The 16,383-nt window shown below is 44.6% G+C and overlaps 1 protein-coding gene across 3 annotated transcripts in view; it reads right to left on the reverse strand.

The window, feature by feature from the left end:
* Positions 1-1,438: 1,438 nt before the first annotated feature.
* LOC122556428 (protocadherin-10-like) overlaps positions 1,439-16,383 on the reverse strand; it is a 35,979-nt gene continuing 21,034 nt past the window's right edge. The window contains exon 4 of one of the 3 annotated variants that reach the window (XM_043703063.2): positions 1,439-2,202. In XM_043703063.2, the coding sequence (XP_043558998.2) occupies positions 1,943-2,202 (260 nt within the window). In that variant the 3' untranslated portion in view covers positions 1,439-1,942. The remainder of the gene's footprint in view (positions 2,203-16,383) is intronic. The other 2 variants (XM_043703064.2, XM_043703065.2) reach the window with 2 other exon arrangements.

Raw genomic sequence — 16,383 nt, forward strand, 5'->3', positions numbered from 1 at the left:
GCTCCTTGAAAGTAGAGTCACAGAGAGATAGGATAGTGCAGAATGCATTTGGGGATGTGGTGGCAGTGGGCAAGGTGGGATCTGCAGTGGGAGAGGGGGGGTGGAGGTGAGGATCCAGGGCCAGGAATCAGCAAAACCTGGCCTGTCAACACCAGCTCCCAATCCTGGGGCAACAGGGACTGGATGGACCATACAGCTGGCTTCAGCAATTTTAAACAAACAGTTCAAGCACTGTACAATGTGTGTGCAGGGCAAGTGGGAATTGAACCCAGACATGCTGGCCCAGAGGTAGGGACGCATCCACTGTGCCACCTTCTTCCACACCCCAGGCCCTGTTATGACATGGTCTGTGTTCAGCATAGCCAATCCACTTTCTCCAACTTCTAGTCCCCATTAGTAGCTTTTCTTTCTTCCTGGTTTACCATTATCCATCCGTCTTAGCGTTCATTAGCAGAGGGATTGAATTCAAGAGTCGTGAAGTGATGTTACAGCTGTACAGGACTTTGGTTAGGCCACATTTGGAGTACTGTGTGCAATTCTGGTCGCCTCACTTTAGGAAAGATGTGGAAGCTTTGGAGAGGGTGCAGAGAAGATTTACCAGGATGTTGCCTAGAATGGAGAATAAGTCGTACGAGGATAGGTTGAGCATGCTAGGCCTTTTCTCATTGGAACGGAGAAGGATGAGGGGTGACTTGATAGAGGTGTATAAGATGATCAGGGGAATAGATAGAGTAGACAATCAGAAACTTTTTCCCCGGGTACAACAGAGTGTTACAAGGGGACATAAATTTAAGGTGAAGGCTGGAAGGTATAGGGGAGATGTCAGGGGTAGGTTCTTTACCCAGAGAGTGGTGGGGCATGGAATGCGCTGCCTGTGGGAGTGGCAGAGTCAGAATCATTGGCGAACTTTAAGTGGCAATTGGATAGGTACATGGATGGGTGCTTAAGCTAGGACAAATGTTTGGCACAACATCGTGGGCCGAAGGGCCTGTTCTGTGCTGTATTGTTCTATGTTCTCTATGTTCTATGTCTGTCTGCTCGCTGCTGTTTTCCCCCTCTCTTGGCTCTGTTTTCACTTAAATTGCCCATAGTGTCCATGGATTTGCAGGTTGGGTAGATTGGCCATGGGAAATGCAGGGTTACAGGGATGAGATTTGTGTGGGTGGAATGATCTTCAGAGGGCTGGTGTGGACTCAGTGGGACAAATGGCCTGCTTCCACACTACAGCGATTCTATGACTCAATTACTGATCCTTTTACACTCCCCATGTCTTCAGTGTATATCTCATATTTCCCAAGCTATTATCAGTTCTGAAGAAAGGTCACTGGACTCGAGACATTAACTCTCTTTTTCACTCCACAGATGCTGCCAGATCTGCTGAGTTTCTCCAGCGATTTCTGTTTATGTTTCATTCAGCATTGGATGAATATACAGCCCCTCAGCATGAATTGTCTTTCTTTATTCAAAAAAATGAACCAGCAACAGTGGTGTGTGGAAGATCATTCATTTTCACACAACATTCAGAAGCTATGAGAAATTATCCTTGTGACGAAACACAGTAGAAGACAAAACATCACAATCTGATTTAATCTGAAACATGCTTCAAAAACAATCTTCAAATGACAGATCATTGAATCATACAGCAGAGAAGGGAACACTTTAGAGCTCATCGCACCTTCCTGTCCCTTCTCCAATGGTCCTTCCCAATAGTCTTTTGATTGTCCCTTTCTAGTTAGAGTTCCATCTTGTTTTAAACATTACCATTGAATCCATATCCATTCCAGATCACAACTTGTGTTAAAAACAAATACCTTCACTCCTTCATTGCTTTTTCTATTGTCAATTATTCATGAATTATCTGTTGTTAAAATGAGTAAAATGACTTTTTGTTTTCAGAACTGAAAGTTTGGAATCACACAAAGATGACACTATGTTGAGACCTTTAAGTCAAAGTTCTATCCGGCTTGATATCAAGTGATGAAATCAGTTTTGTTTTTTTCCCAAAGGTTGAGAAAGTGTTGTTCTTGTCCATGTCACTGGCCGTGAAGGACTGCAGTTTACTCAGCTTCAGTGGGGCACTGCCAGGTATGTAGACATTCAGCTTGTACCCAGGGGGCTGGTCAGGGTAAGGGTACTGAGGTCCATACCTTGGTATCCATCCATGAACATCAGCTTCTGGCAATTGGGCTAGCCCATTGGTTTCTGCATTTAAGAAAGTAAATAAATCAATTAAAAGAATCCCACAAACATATGTGTGAATATTGGAAAAGATATGTTTCGCTTCACCTCGCCATACCCCTGAGTGCTTTACGGCCACTGAAGGAATTAACTTTACACAGAGGGTGGTAGGTGCCTATAACGTGTTGCCAGCAGAGGTAGTAGAGGCAGGCACGGTAGATCACTTAAGATGCATCGGGACAGATGCATGAGTAGGTGGGGAGCAGGAGAATAGAGATGCTTAGGAATTGAGCGACAGGTTTAGACAGTGGATTTGGATCGGCCCAGGCTTGGAGGGGCAGTAAATTTTCTTTGTTCTTTGTTCTATGAAGTGTAGTCATTGGTGTAATATGAGAAACGTGGCAGCCAGGTGTACATTCAGAATGAGGCACTACCAGATGATCTGTTGTAGCAGTATCAGTTGAGGAATTCATGTTGGCCAAGACACCAGGGGGTACACCTGATGCATACCACAGACACAATGGGTCAAAGGTCATGCTCTCATAACCTGTGACTAAAGCATTGAACATGATGAATTTAAACATGAGGAGGCCATTTGGCCCAGCATACTCATGCTAGCACCCTGAAAGAGCTGCAGGGTAAACCAGAGCAGAATATTTTCAATTGTTAATTCAACTTAAATGACTAAATTTATTGTAAGTGCGCAGGTAATGACCATCTCCAATTAGAGATAACCAAATGACCTCCCATTAATATTCAATGGCATTACCATCACTGAACCCCTCTGCTATTAACATCCTAGGGGGATTACCATTGACCAGAAGCTCAACTTGACAAAAAAACACAGTGGCGACAAGAGTAGGTCAGAAGCTAGGCCTACAGCAGAGAATAACTTAACTCCTGACTCCCCAAAGCCTGTCCACCATTAACAAGGCACAGACAGGGATGTGATAGAATACCTCCCCCTTGCCTGGATCGGTGTGGCTCCAACAACACTCATGAAGTTTGAAACCATCCATGACATAGCAGCCCACTAGATTGGCATCACATCCAAAAGTATCCACTCCCTCCACCAGTAGCAGTGGTGTATAATATCTGCAAGAAGCGCTGCAGAAATTCACCAAATATCCTTAGACAGCACCTTCCAAACCCACAACCACTTACAACTACAAGGACAAGGGCAGTAGATACATAGGAACATCCACACAAACAAGCTTACCGCTAAGCTACTTGTCATCCTGACTTGGAATTATATCACCATTCCTGATCCATTGCTGCATCAAATCCCTCTCTAAGGACATTGTTTGTCGACCTACAGCACATGGACTGTAGTGGTTCAAGAAGGCAGCTCACCATCCCCTTCTCAAGGGCAAACTAGGATAAGCAATAAATGCAGGCCAGCCAGCGATAACATATCCCTTGTTTGCATTATGAAAAAAGAACAGAAGATAGGAAAAGTTTCTTCTCACTGAGTTGTGCAGTCACAGAATTCATCTCCAAAGTTTGGGCTGGATGCAGAAACTGTCAACATTTGAAATTAGTTGCAGAAGTGCATAAAGGAAAAAAATTTGAAAAGATAGGGCACTGGGGATTAGAAGTGCTCCCTTCCTTAATGGGTAAACAGCGACGCCAACTGGTCGCACCACAAAGCGTCTTGCTGGGAAATCTTCATTTTTCGACATGACACTTTTCCACCTGCAGTACTCAATGGAGTCCACGGCGGGGCACTGGTGAGCACTGGAGTCAATTCAAAACATGTAATATCAAATACTGGTCTCTTGGTGGTGCTATTGGATCATGTGGGAAACTCAAAACTTTGACATTTCTCTAACAACTGCTATTTGTCTATAAAGTTTTCACCTGTCACTGGAACAAGGTTTGGACTATTTTACTCGGTCACTTTACTGGGTTAGGAGAAAGTGAGGACTGCAGATGCTGGAGATCAGATCTGAAAAATGTGTTGCAGGAAAAGCGCAGCAGGTCAGGCAGCATCCATGGAGCAGGAGAATCGACGTTTCGGGCATAAGCCCTTCTTCAGGAATGAGGAGGGTGTGCCAAGCAGGCTAAGATAAAAGGTAGGGAGGGGACTTGGGGGAGGGGAGTTGGGAATGCGATAGGTGGAAGGAGGTTAAGGTCAGGGTGATAGGACAGAGAGTGGGTGGGGCGGAGAGGTCGGGAAGAAGATTGCAGGTCAAGAAGGCGGTGCTGAGTCTGAGCGTTGGGACTGAGATAAGGTGGGGGGAGGTAAATGAGAAAGCTGGAGAAATATGCATTCATCCCTTGTGATTGGAGGGTTCCTAGGCGGAAGATGAGGCGCTCTTCCTCCAGGCGTCATGTTGCCATGGTCTGGCGATGGATGAGGCCAAGGACCTGCATGTCCTTGGCAGAGTGGAATGGGAAGTTAAAGTGTTCAGTCACAGGGCGGTTGGGTTGGTTGGTGCGGGTGTCCCAGAGGTGTTCTCTGAAACGTTCCGCAAGTAGGTGGCCTGTCTCCCCAATGTAGAGGAGGCCACATTGGGTGCAGCGGATGCAGTAAATGATGTGTGTGGAGGTGCAGGTGAATTTGTGACGGATATGGAAGGATCCCTTGGGGCCTTGGAGGAAAGTGAGGGGGGACATGTGGGCGCAAGTTTTAGATATTTCCCTCCCCTACCCTATCAGCGTTCCAGAAAGACCACTCCCTCCGCGACACCCTCGTCAGGTCCACACCCCTCACCAACCCAACCTCCGCTCCCAGCACCTTCCCCTGCGACCGCAAGAAATGCAAAACTTGCGCCCACACCTCCGCCCTCACTTCACTCCAAGGCCCCAAGGGATCCTTCCATATCCGTCACAATTTCACCTGCACCTCCACACGCATCATTTACTGCATCCGCTGCACCCGATGTGGCCTCCTTTATATTGGGGAGACAGGCCGCCTACTTGCGGAACGTTTCAGAGAACACCTCTGGGACACCCGGACCAACCAACCCAACCACCCCGTGGCTCAACACTTCAACTCCCCCTCCCACTCCGCCAAGGACATGCAGGTCCTTGGCCTCCTCCATTGCCAGACCGTGGCAACACAACGCCTGGAGGAAGAGCATCTCATCTTCCGCCTCGGAACCCTCCAACCACAAGGGATGAATGCAGATTTCTCCAGTTTCCTCATTTCCCCTCCCCCCACCTTATCTTAGTTCCAGGCCTCGGACTCAGCACCGCCTTCTTGACCTGCAATCTTCTTCCTGACCTCTCCGCCCCCACCCCCTCTCCCGCCTATCACCCTCACCTTAACCTCCTTCCACCTATCGCATTCCCAACGCCCCTCCCACAAGTCCCTCCTCCCTACCTTTTATCTTAGCCTGCTTGGCACATCCTCCTCATTCCTGAAGAAGGGCTTATGCCCGAAATGTCGATTCTCCTGCTCCTTGGATGCTGCCTGACCTGCTGCGCTTTTCCAGCAACACACTTTACTGGATTAGAGAAGTCTAACCTGAATGTGGAAAGCAGAAATGCAGAAAATGAGCAAAAGTTCAACAAAAAGAATGATTTAAAAACAGGGGAATATTTTAGTCATTTTCAGACCAAATATTCCAACAACAAAGGCAGTGATGAAGTTGAGTCCAACATCCTCCAAGCAAGATTCAAGCTGTTGACTGAGTATTATCTGTTCTCCACTGGTGTTAGAGATGCAACGGTGTGACATTCACATATAATGCATTAACCCCCTGGTTACTGATGTACCAAGACACATTGTGACTGTGTCTGGAATTATGTGCCCCAGCACTCACTTCCCCCCATTTCTGGTGGTCTTGAATTCAACTGGCTGGGCCCCAAACTTTACACTACCTGCTTTAAAATTTTCTTTTACCATCCACTTTGAGAATTTCCTTAGAACCATTTCTTTGTCAACAGATCAGAGATAATTATTCTCAGGAGTGCACTGGGGTGAATTAAATTTCAGATATACTGCAGGTACACAAATGCTGTGGGTGATAGGTATGTCACGGTTATGTCACTGCACAGATAACAGTTGGACTTATCAGTTAAAATCCCACAATGGCAAGGTGTTACCAACTGAGTGCAATAAAGTTCTGGGCTGGCACCAGTTGCTAAAAGACCAGGAAGGCTGCTGTTACGTTAAGAAACCATAGCAGGTTTTGAATTATCCTTAAGGAAAGGAAGTTTGCAACCCTGACCTGACTTCAGGGCAATTGTCTCCGTTGCATGGTTGACTCCAAATGAACTTGGTAGATAAAAACAAACTTTCCACTGGTGCATGAATCCCGGAACGAAATTAAAAATTAGCTTGAGAGACAAAATAACTCCAGCTTGGAAACAGGCTGTTCGGCCTAACAGTTCCATGCTGATGGTTAAGCTCCACGTGAAGGTCCTGACACCCCTCTTTGTAAGAATGGTACATTTTAGGATACATTTTAGCTTGCTTGAAACTAATATGTTAAACAAAATGGTGTCGGGGCAGGGTGTGGTTAGCTTGGACAGGGCCAAGTGTAAACAAAAAAACTACTGTGAACAGCAAGATAATGAGTGCATGTGGCCAAAGGCTTGTCCCAACATGTCCCAGCAGTAACTGAATTGGGGCAGTTGCACATGAAACTGCAGGAAACACCTTTTTTTAAAAAAAGGTATAAAAAGCTTTGGTCTGTGTTCACACAGGAGAGCGCTTGCAGCACTGCCTAGTGTGTAAGCACACACTTGGGATTGCTGGGCTCCCCTGCCACATAGTGAAAAGCAATCAATGAAGGATCTCTAATACTTTAATTTATTTTACTTGTTCTATCATTATTAGTAGGAACGCCAAGCAAGCTTAAACATCTTCATTGCACCCCATCATGGGGCCCGCACAGACACCATTGGTGAACCTGGCTTGAGACTTGTGATGACAGTGAGGGTAAACTGGGCATTTACTTTTCATTTTGTTTCTGTTGCTTTAACTTCAGCTTTTGTTTTAGTTCCAAATGTTGTATTCTAACATGGTGCCGGAGAGCAGCGACTCTGTATACTTTTCACTGTACTCCTGTACTCGGTTACACATCAATAAAACCCAATCTAATAAACTCCAATGCTTGTTCCCTTATTTGTTTACCTGGCCTCCCTTTAAATTCCTCTCAAACATCCCCTTGATACCAGTTTCACATTCTTACAACTTTCCAGATTAAGACATTTGCTAGACAATATTGTTATCGGATTTATCAGTGACTATTTCAGATCTAACCTCCACAGTAGGTGGTTTACTGACTGTATTTAACCAGCCCGTGCTTCCAAAATTCAAAACATACAGTCCAGCACTAGATGTGGTTCTGCCACTGGATATCCTTTACTAAAAAATCTTGACTGTGCTAAGAATTACAGTCGGAATCCATAAAAGCTGAACAATCAGACTCAAGTGCATTATATTTGTATATACTTTTAGCTACTTATATTTACACACACAACCCTGCTCTATTGAGGCAAAAGGGATTTGAGAACACATTGCACTTTTTTCATTGAGGAAAGATTATAGAAACATCCAACTCCATGCTGCATTCACATAGAAACACAGAAATTAGGAGCAAGTGTAGGCCATTCAGCCCTTTGAGCCTCCCATGCCATTCAATATGATCATCCACCTCAGGAAATTACTCCTGTTTCTGTCCCATACCCATTGATACCTTTATCCCTAACAGCTATGTCTGCATTCTCTTGGAGAAGACGTTCCTCCTCATCTCTGAGGCCTGCACTTTATTCTCAAGGGTATAATGTCACTGGGTTAGTAATCTAGAATCCCATTGGTTCAAATCTCACTGTGGCAGGTCGAGGAACTTTGAATCCAAAAAAAGTATGAAATAACAATATTAATCTAATATGTGGACTATGTAAATACTGTTATTTTAGTAAAATGCCTTCTGGTTCAGTAATGCCATTTAGGGAAGGAAATCTGCCACCCATCTCTGATCTGGCCTACATGTGACTCCAGACCCACAGCAATGTTGTTAACTCTTAACTGCCCTCTGCTGGCCTAGCCAGTGATACAGACATCCCATGAACAAATAAAAGGAATAATTCCTCAGTGTTCATATCATTCTAACATACAAACATAAGCTTATTACACTACACATGAAATTCATTCAGCCCATCATGTTGGTGCCAACCAAAGACCCACATTGAATTTAATTTATTACATTCCAGCTCACAGTCTCTGGACCTGCAAAGAACAAAAGCATCTATTTCAATAAATGGCAGAAGAGTAGGATGTTCAGAGGATTATAGGGATCTTGGTTTGCTTGTCCACAGATTGCTGAAGGCAGTAAGGTAGTTAGTAAGCTAGTTAAGAAGCTGGAGAGGGTTCAGAAGGGATTTGCCAGATATGGAGGTTTTGAGTTATAAAGAAAGGCTGGAAAGACTGGGACTTAGTCGCTGTAGCGTAGGAGGTCAAGATGTGACCTGGTAGAAGTTTATAAGATAATGAGAGGAATCGATTACACATTTAAAAGACATTTGGATGGATACATGAACAGGAAAGATTTGGAGGGATATGGTCCAGGAGAAGATAGGTGGGGCTAGTTTAGTTTGGGATGATGTTCAGCTTGGACTGGTTGGACCAAAGGATCTATTTCCGTGCTGAATAGCTTTGTGACTCTATTTGCCTTTACCAGTTGTGGTGTGGATTATAAGAGCAAGGAGGTAGTATTGAAGCTGTACAGGACTATGGTTAGGTGCCAGCTGGAATACTGTGTTCAGTTCCAGTCTCTGTACTGTAGGAAGGTTGTGATTGCACTGGAGAGATACTGGGAGATTTTTCAGGATGCTGTCTGAGATGGAGAGACTGGATAAGCTCGGGATGTTTTCTTTGGAACAGAGAAGACTGAGGGTGTGACCTGATAGAGGTGTGTAAAAATTTGAGGGGCATGGACTGAGTAGATAGAAAACAATTGTTCCTCTTCGTTGAAGGGTCAGTTAACAATTTTAAAGTGAAAGGCAGGTGGTTCAGAGGAGATTTCAGGAAAAACCTTTTTCGAGCCAGAAGGTTTTGGGGACTGTGACCTGTACAAGAAGAATGGATTGCACCTAAATTGGAAGTGGACTAATATACTGGCAGGGAAATTTGCTAGAACTGCTTGGGAGGATTTAAACTAGTAAGGTGGGGGGGGGGGTGGAACCCAGGAAAATAGCGAGGAAAGAGATCGATCTGAGACAGGTACAGCTGAGAACAGAAGTGTCAAACAGTCAGGGCAGGCAGGGACAAGGTAGGACTAATAAATTAAACTGCATTTATTTCAATGCAAGGGGCCTAACAGGGAAGGCAGATGAACTCAGGGCATGGTTAGGAACATGGGACTGGGATATCAGAGCAATTACAGAGACGTGGCTCAGGGATGGGCAGGACTGGCAGCTTAATGTTCCAGGATACAAATGCTACAGGAAGGACAGAAAGGAAGGCAAGAGAGGAGGGGGAGTGGCATTTTTGATAAGGGATAGCATTACAGCTGTGCTGAGGGAGGATATTCCGGAAATACATCCAGGGAAGTTATTTGGGTGGAACTGAGAAATAAGAAAGGGATGATCACATTTTTGGGATTGTATTATAGACCCCCCAATAGTCAGAGGGAAATTGAGAAACAAACTTGTAGGGAGATCTCAGCTATCTGTAAGAATAATAGGGTATACAAAGTTAAAAATCACGTAACACCAGGTTATAGTCCAACAGGTTTAATTGGAAGCACACTAGCTATCGGAGCGACGCTCCTTCATCAGGTGGTCAGGTGTGCTTCCAATTAAAACTGTTGGACTTTAACCTGATGTTGTGTGATTTTTAACTTTGTACACCCCAGTCCAACACCGGCATCTCTGAATCAATAATAGGGTAGTTATGGTAGGGGATTTTAACTTTCCAAACATCGACTGGGACTGCCATAGTGTTAAAGGTTTAGATGGAGAGGAATTTCTTAAGTGTGTACAAGACAATTTTCTGATTCAGTATATGGATGTACCTTCTAGAGAAGGTGAAAAACTTGAACTACTCTTGGGAAATAAGGCAGGGCAGTGACTGAGGTGTCAGTGGGGGAGCACTTGGGGCCAGCGACCATAATTCTATTCATTTTAAAATAGTAAAGGAAAAGGATAAAAGTTGAAGTCCTAAATTGGAGAAAGGCCAATTTTGATGGTATTAGGCAAGAAAGCTGATTGGAGGCAGACATTCGCAGGTAAAGGGACGGCTGGAAAATGGGAAGCCTTCAGAAATGAGATAACAAGAATCCAGAGAAAGTATGTTCCTGTCAAGGTAAAAGGTAAGGCTGGTAGTATTAGGGAACGGTGGATGACTAAAGAAATTGAGGGTTTGGTTAAGATAAAAGAAGGAAGCATATGTCAGGTATAAACAGGCGAGATCAAGTGAATCCTTAGAAGAGTATAAAGGATGTAGAAGTATACTTAAGAGGGAAATCAGGAGGGCAAAACAGGGACATGAGATAGCTTTGGCAAATAGAATTAAGGAGAATCAAAAGGGTTTTTACAAATATGTGAAGGACAAATGGGTAACTAGGGAGAGAATTGGGCCCCATAAAGATCAGCAAGGCGGCCTTTGTGTGGAGCCACAGAAAATGGGGGAGATACTAAATGAATATTTTGCATCAGTATTTATTGTGGAAAAGGATATGGAAGATATAGACTGTAGGGAAGTAGGTGGTGACATCTTGCAAAATGTTCAGATTACAGAGGAGGAAGTGCTGGATGTCTTGAAATGGTTAAAGGTGGATAAATCCCCAGGACCTGATCAGGTGTATCCGAGAACTTTGTGGGAAGCTAGATAAGTGATTGCTGGGCCTCTTGCTGAGATGTTTGTATCATCGATAGTCACAGATGAGGTGCCAGAAGACTGGAGGTTGGCAAACGTATTGCCACTGTTTAAGAAGGGCGGTAAAGACAAGCCAGGGAACTAAAGACTGGTGAGCCTGACCTCGGTGGTGGACAAGTTGTTGGAGATAATGCTGAGGGACAGGATGTACATATATTTGGAAGGCAAGGACTGATTAGGGATAGTGAACATGGCTTTGTGCGTGGGAAATCATGTCTCACAAACTTGATTGAGTTTTTTTGAAGAAGTAACAAGGAGGATTGATGAGGGCAGAGCAGTAGATATGATCTATAAGGCGTTCGACAAAGGTTCCCCATGGGAGACTGATTAGCAAGGTTAGATCTCATGGAAATGAGGGAGAACTAGCAATTTGAATACAGAATTGGCTCAAAGGTAGAAGACAGAGAGGGTGGTGGTGGAGGGTTGTATTTCAGACTGGAGGCCTGTGACCAGTGGAGTGCCACAAGGATCGGTGCTGGTCCTCTACGTTTTGTCATTTACATAAATGATTTGGATACAAGCACAAGAGGTACAGTTAGCAAGTTTGCAAATGACGCCAAAATTGGAGGTGTGGGGGACAGCGAAGGGGGTTACAACAGGATCTTGACCAGATGGGCCAATTGGTTGAGAAGTGGCAGATGGAGTTTAATTCAGATAAATGCGAGGTGCTGCATTTTGGGAAAGCAAATCTTAGCAGACTTATACACTTAATGTTAAGGTCCTACGGAGCGTTGCTGAACAAAGAGACCTTGGAGTGCAAGTTCACGGCTCCTTGAAAGTGGAGTCACAGGTAGATAGGATAGTGAAGACGGCGTTTGGTATGCTTTCCTTGATTGGTCAGAGTATTGAGTACATGAGTTGGGAGGTCATGTTGTGGCTGTGCAGGACATTGGTTAGGCCACTGTTGGAATATTGCGTACAATTCTGGTCTCCTTCCTATCGGAAAGATGTTGTGAAACTTGAAAGGGTTCAGAAAAGATTTACAAGGATGTTTCCAGGGTTGGAGGATTTGAGCTATAGGGAGAGGCTGAACAAGCTGGGGCTGTTTTCCCCTGGAGCGTCAGAGGCTGAGGGGTGACCTTATAGAGGTTTACAAAATTATGAGGGGCATGGATAGGACAAATAGACAAAGTCTTTTCCCTGGGGTGGGGGAGTCCAGAACTTGAGGGCATAGGTTTAGGGTGAGAGGGGAAAGGTATAAAAGAGACCTAAGGGGCAACTTTTTCACGCAGAGGGTAGTACGTGTATGGAATGAGCTGCCAGAGGATGTGGTGGAGGCTGGTACACTTGCAACATTTAAGAGGCATTTGGATGGGTACATGAATAGGAAGGGTTTGGAGGGATATGGGCCTGGTGCTAACAGGTGGGACTAGATTGGGTTGGGATATCTGGTCGGCATGGATGGGTTGGACCAAAAGGTCTGTTTCATGCTGTACATCTCTATGACTCTATGACTGGACTGCACTGGGAGAGTAGTGAGGCAGAAAACATCACAGCCTTTAAAAAGCACTTGTATGAGCCACTGGAAATATCATAACATTCAAAGCTTTGGGCCAGGTGCTGGTAAGTGGGACTCAGGCTGATTTAGTCATTTTTTTTGTTTGTGCAGACTGAATGGGCCAAAGGGCCTTTTCTGTACTGTACTGTACTGTACGACTCTATCCACTACTGTGCACGGGAGAATAGCAGTGGCATTGTCAATAAATGCTAACACCTTTAAATGTGATAGGGGTCCCTACTTCACCCTCCAGGCTGTCAATTTCAAACCCGCAACTCCCTCCAAGTGAAAAACAATTCCTCCAGAAATCCCCTATGACCTTCCTGCCAACTCCCCTAACCAATGCCCACCCACTGGATATCACTGGATACCACTGGATATCACTGGAGAGTGAAATTGCTACCTTCTATCCACTCTCTTGCAGTTTTGCAGAACTTAACGAGATCTCCCTGGTAGCCTCTGTATCCCAGAGCAAACCATCCTCATCCATCCATCCATGGCAACACCCTCAGAAACTTTACTGTACCCTCTCTAGCATGATCATAATCCTTCCCATAATGCAGGGAGTGGCCCTGTTTGCAGAAATCTAACTGTGTCCTAACTAACGTCTTATAAAGTTTCAGGAAGATTCAACAACAACTCCTCCTCTCTACCCCTGCACTCTTATGTTGGTGAATAAAGATAAACCCTTCATCCCCGGGATCATTCTTGTAAACCTTCTCCGGACCCGCTCCAATGCCAACACATCCTTCCTTAGATACAGGACCCCAAACTGCTCACAGTATTCCAAATGCAGTCTAACCAGAGCCTCATACAGCCTCAGCAGTACATCTCTGCTCTTGTATTCTAGCCCTCTTGAAATGAATGCTACCATTGTATTTGATCTTCCTAACTGTCAACTGAACCTGCAAGCTAACCTTAAGAGAATCCTGAACTGGGGCTCCTAAATCATTTTGTGCTTCAGATTTCCAAAGCATTTTCACACATTAGTCTACACCTCTATTTTCCTGCCAAAGTGTGTAATCTCACACTTTCCTACATTGTATACCATCTGACACTCCATTGCCCACTCTCCTAGCCTGTCCAAAATCTCCTGAAGCCTCCACGCTTCCTCAAAACTATCTGTCCCTCCACCTATCTTTGTGCCATGAGTCTGTGTTTATTTCCCATCCTAACTGTCCTGGAGAGGGTGGTATTGAGCTGCTGTGTTGAATTACTGCAGTCTATATACTGTTACAGAAAGCAAGTTCAAAGATTTTAACCCAGTGACACTGAAGGATTGGAGATAATATTACAGTGGCTCAGTGGATCGCACTGCTGCCTCACAGCACCAGGGACTGGGGTTTGATTCCACCCTCGGGCGACTGTCTGGGTGGAGTTTGCATATTCTCTCCGTGTCTACGTGGGTTTCCTCCGGGTGCTCTGGTTTCCTCCCACAGTCCAGAGATGTGCAGGTCAGGGTGAATTGGCTGAGCTAAATTGCCCATAGTGTTCGGGGATGTGTAGGTTACGTGCATTGGTCAGGGGTTAAATGTAGGGGAATGGGTCTGGGTGAGTTACTCTTCAGAGGGTCGGTGTGGACCTGTTGGGCTGTAGGGTCTGTTTCCACACTGTAGGGATTCTATAATTGCAGATGCTGGCATTCCCACGCATCTGTTATCCCTGTCTGCAGTTTAGAGGTCAGGGGTTTGGAAGGTGCTGTTGAAAGAGCCTTGGTGAATTTTGGCAGTGCATCTTGTAGATGGGCACTGCTGTGGTGATGGAAGGACCAGATTTTTTAGGTGCTGGATGTGGTGCCAATCAAGCACTTTAACATGGATAACATTAAGCTTCTTGAGTGTTGTCGGCAATGCATTCATCCAGGCAATTGGGGAGTATTCCATCACACTCCTGGCTTGTGCCTTATAGATAGTGGAAAGGCTTTGGGGAGTCAGGAGGGGAGTTACATGCTGTTGAAGTCCTGACTCCTGTGTTTATATGGCTAGTCCATTCCAGGTTCTGGTCAACAGTAACATCCAGTATGTTGGGTATCAGGGATTCAGTGATGGTAATGCCATTGAATGTCAAGGGGTGATGGTTAAAGTGTCTCTTGTTGGAGATGGTCATATGCCTGACATTTTCATGTGCAAACATTTCTGGCCACCCATCAGCCCAAACCTGAATGTTGTCCAGGTATGATGTTGATGTTCACATACTCCTGAATCTGAGGAGAAGTGAAGGGTGCTGATCATTGTGAAATCATTGGCAAACAAACATCCTCACTTCTGACATTGTGATAGAGGGAAGGTTATTAATGAAACAGCTGAGGATGTTTGGGCAGAGGACACTACCCTGAGGAACCCCCACTGAGATATTCTGTGGTTGAGGTGATTCATCTTCAACAACCACAACCATCTTCCTATGTGCCAGGTATGACTCCAACCAGTGAAGATTTCTCCCCTGATTTTCTAGGTTTTGCTAGGGCTCCTTACTGTCACAGACAGTCAAATGCAGCCTTCATGTCAAGGAAAATCACTCTCATCTCACCTCTGAAATTCACCTTTTTTATCCATGTTAGTAAGGTCAAAAGCTAGTTTTGAATGCTAAATCCCAAACAGAGCAATGGTGACCAGGTCATAGTTAAGTAAATGTTGTTTGCCCACACTGTCAATGACACCTTCCATCACTTTATTGAGGATAAGATTTATGGAGCAATAATTAGATTGGATTTATCCTGAGTTTTGTAAATTGGAAGTACCTAAGCAATTCTTTTTTTATTTATCTGTGGGATGTGGGTGTCACTGGCTCGGCCAGCATTTATTGCCCATCCCGAGTTGCCCTTGAGAAGGTGGTGGTGAGCAGTCTTCTTCAACCACTGCAATCCACTTACTGTGGGTTGATCCATAATTCCATTAGGGAGGGAATTCCAGGATTTTCATCCAGCAACAGTGAAGGAAGGGCAATATATTTCTAGGTCAAGGTGGTGAGTGGCTTGGAGGGGAACCTGAAGGTGATGGTGTTCCCATATTGTCAGGTAAATGCCCGTGTTGTAGGCATATGGCTCGCCTAGGTGTATGGAAAGTTTTGGAGCACAAATCTTCAGTACTCTTGCTGGAATGTTGTCAGGGCCTGTAACCTTTATAGCATCCAATGTCATCAGCTACTTCTGGATGTCAAATGGAGCTGCTATTTTAGGACAATTTGACTAAGTGAAGAATATTGAAGCAGATACTAGGAAAATTCCATGATCATCTTCAAGCAGACTTTTGAATCTTCAACATCAATACAAACCATCACGCACATAGATGGACAGTGGAATGCAATCTGTCACAAAGCTGTGAAGGAGGAACTTACATTTATCTTGCATCATTCTTCACCTCAGAATGTACAAGAGCACTTAACTGAGACTACATTTCAAAAGTCTCTGTAATCATGTAGAAGCTGCAACAACCAATTTCCACACAGCAAGCTCTCATCGACATCAATTTGGTATCTCAATAGCTATCTCAATTTAGTGATGTTAATTCAGAGGTGAATGTTGGACAGGATAATGCTCTGACTTCCGTCAGACTCTACCATGGGATCGTTTACATTGATTTTAAGTTTTTGATTCAAATTTTCATTTGTGATACCATACCCCAAACCCCTACTCAATGCTATGCTGCAGTATCAGTCAACAGATTTAGCTGAAGACTCCAAGTCATGAGTGCCCTGCCCTGCATGCACCTAAATTGAACTGACATATACACATCTCCATTTCATGAAAGTGTAAATTAAATAGATTTTATTCAAAAAATAATGGCCTAGTTTGTCCAGTCTTTAATTATCAGATACTGTACATATGACTGTGTGAGGATCCTGTGGAAGGACTGACTCCATGGAAATTGTCCAGGAA

Source organism: Chiloscyllium plagiosum, unplaced genomic scaffold (assembly GCF_037043375.1).
Source record: "Chiloscyllium plagiosum isolate Xiang-an unplaced genomic scaffold, Cpla_swu_hap1 HiC_scaffold_16, whole genome shotgun sequence".
NCBI classification, from domain to species: domain Eukaryota; kingdom Metazoa; phylum Chordata; class Chondrichthyes; order Orectolobiformes; family Hemiscylliidae; genus Chiloscyllium; species Chiloscyllium plagiosum.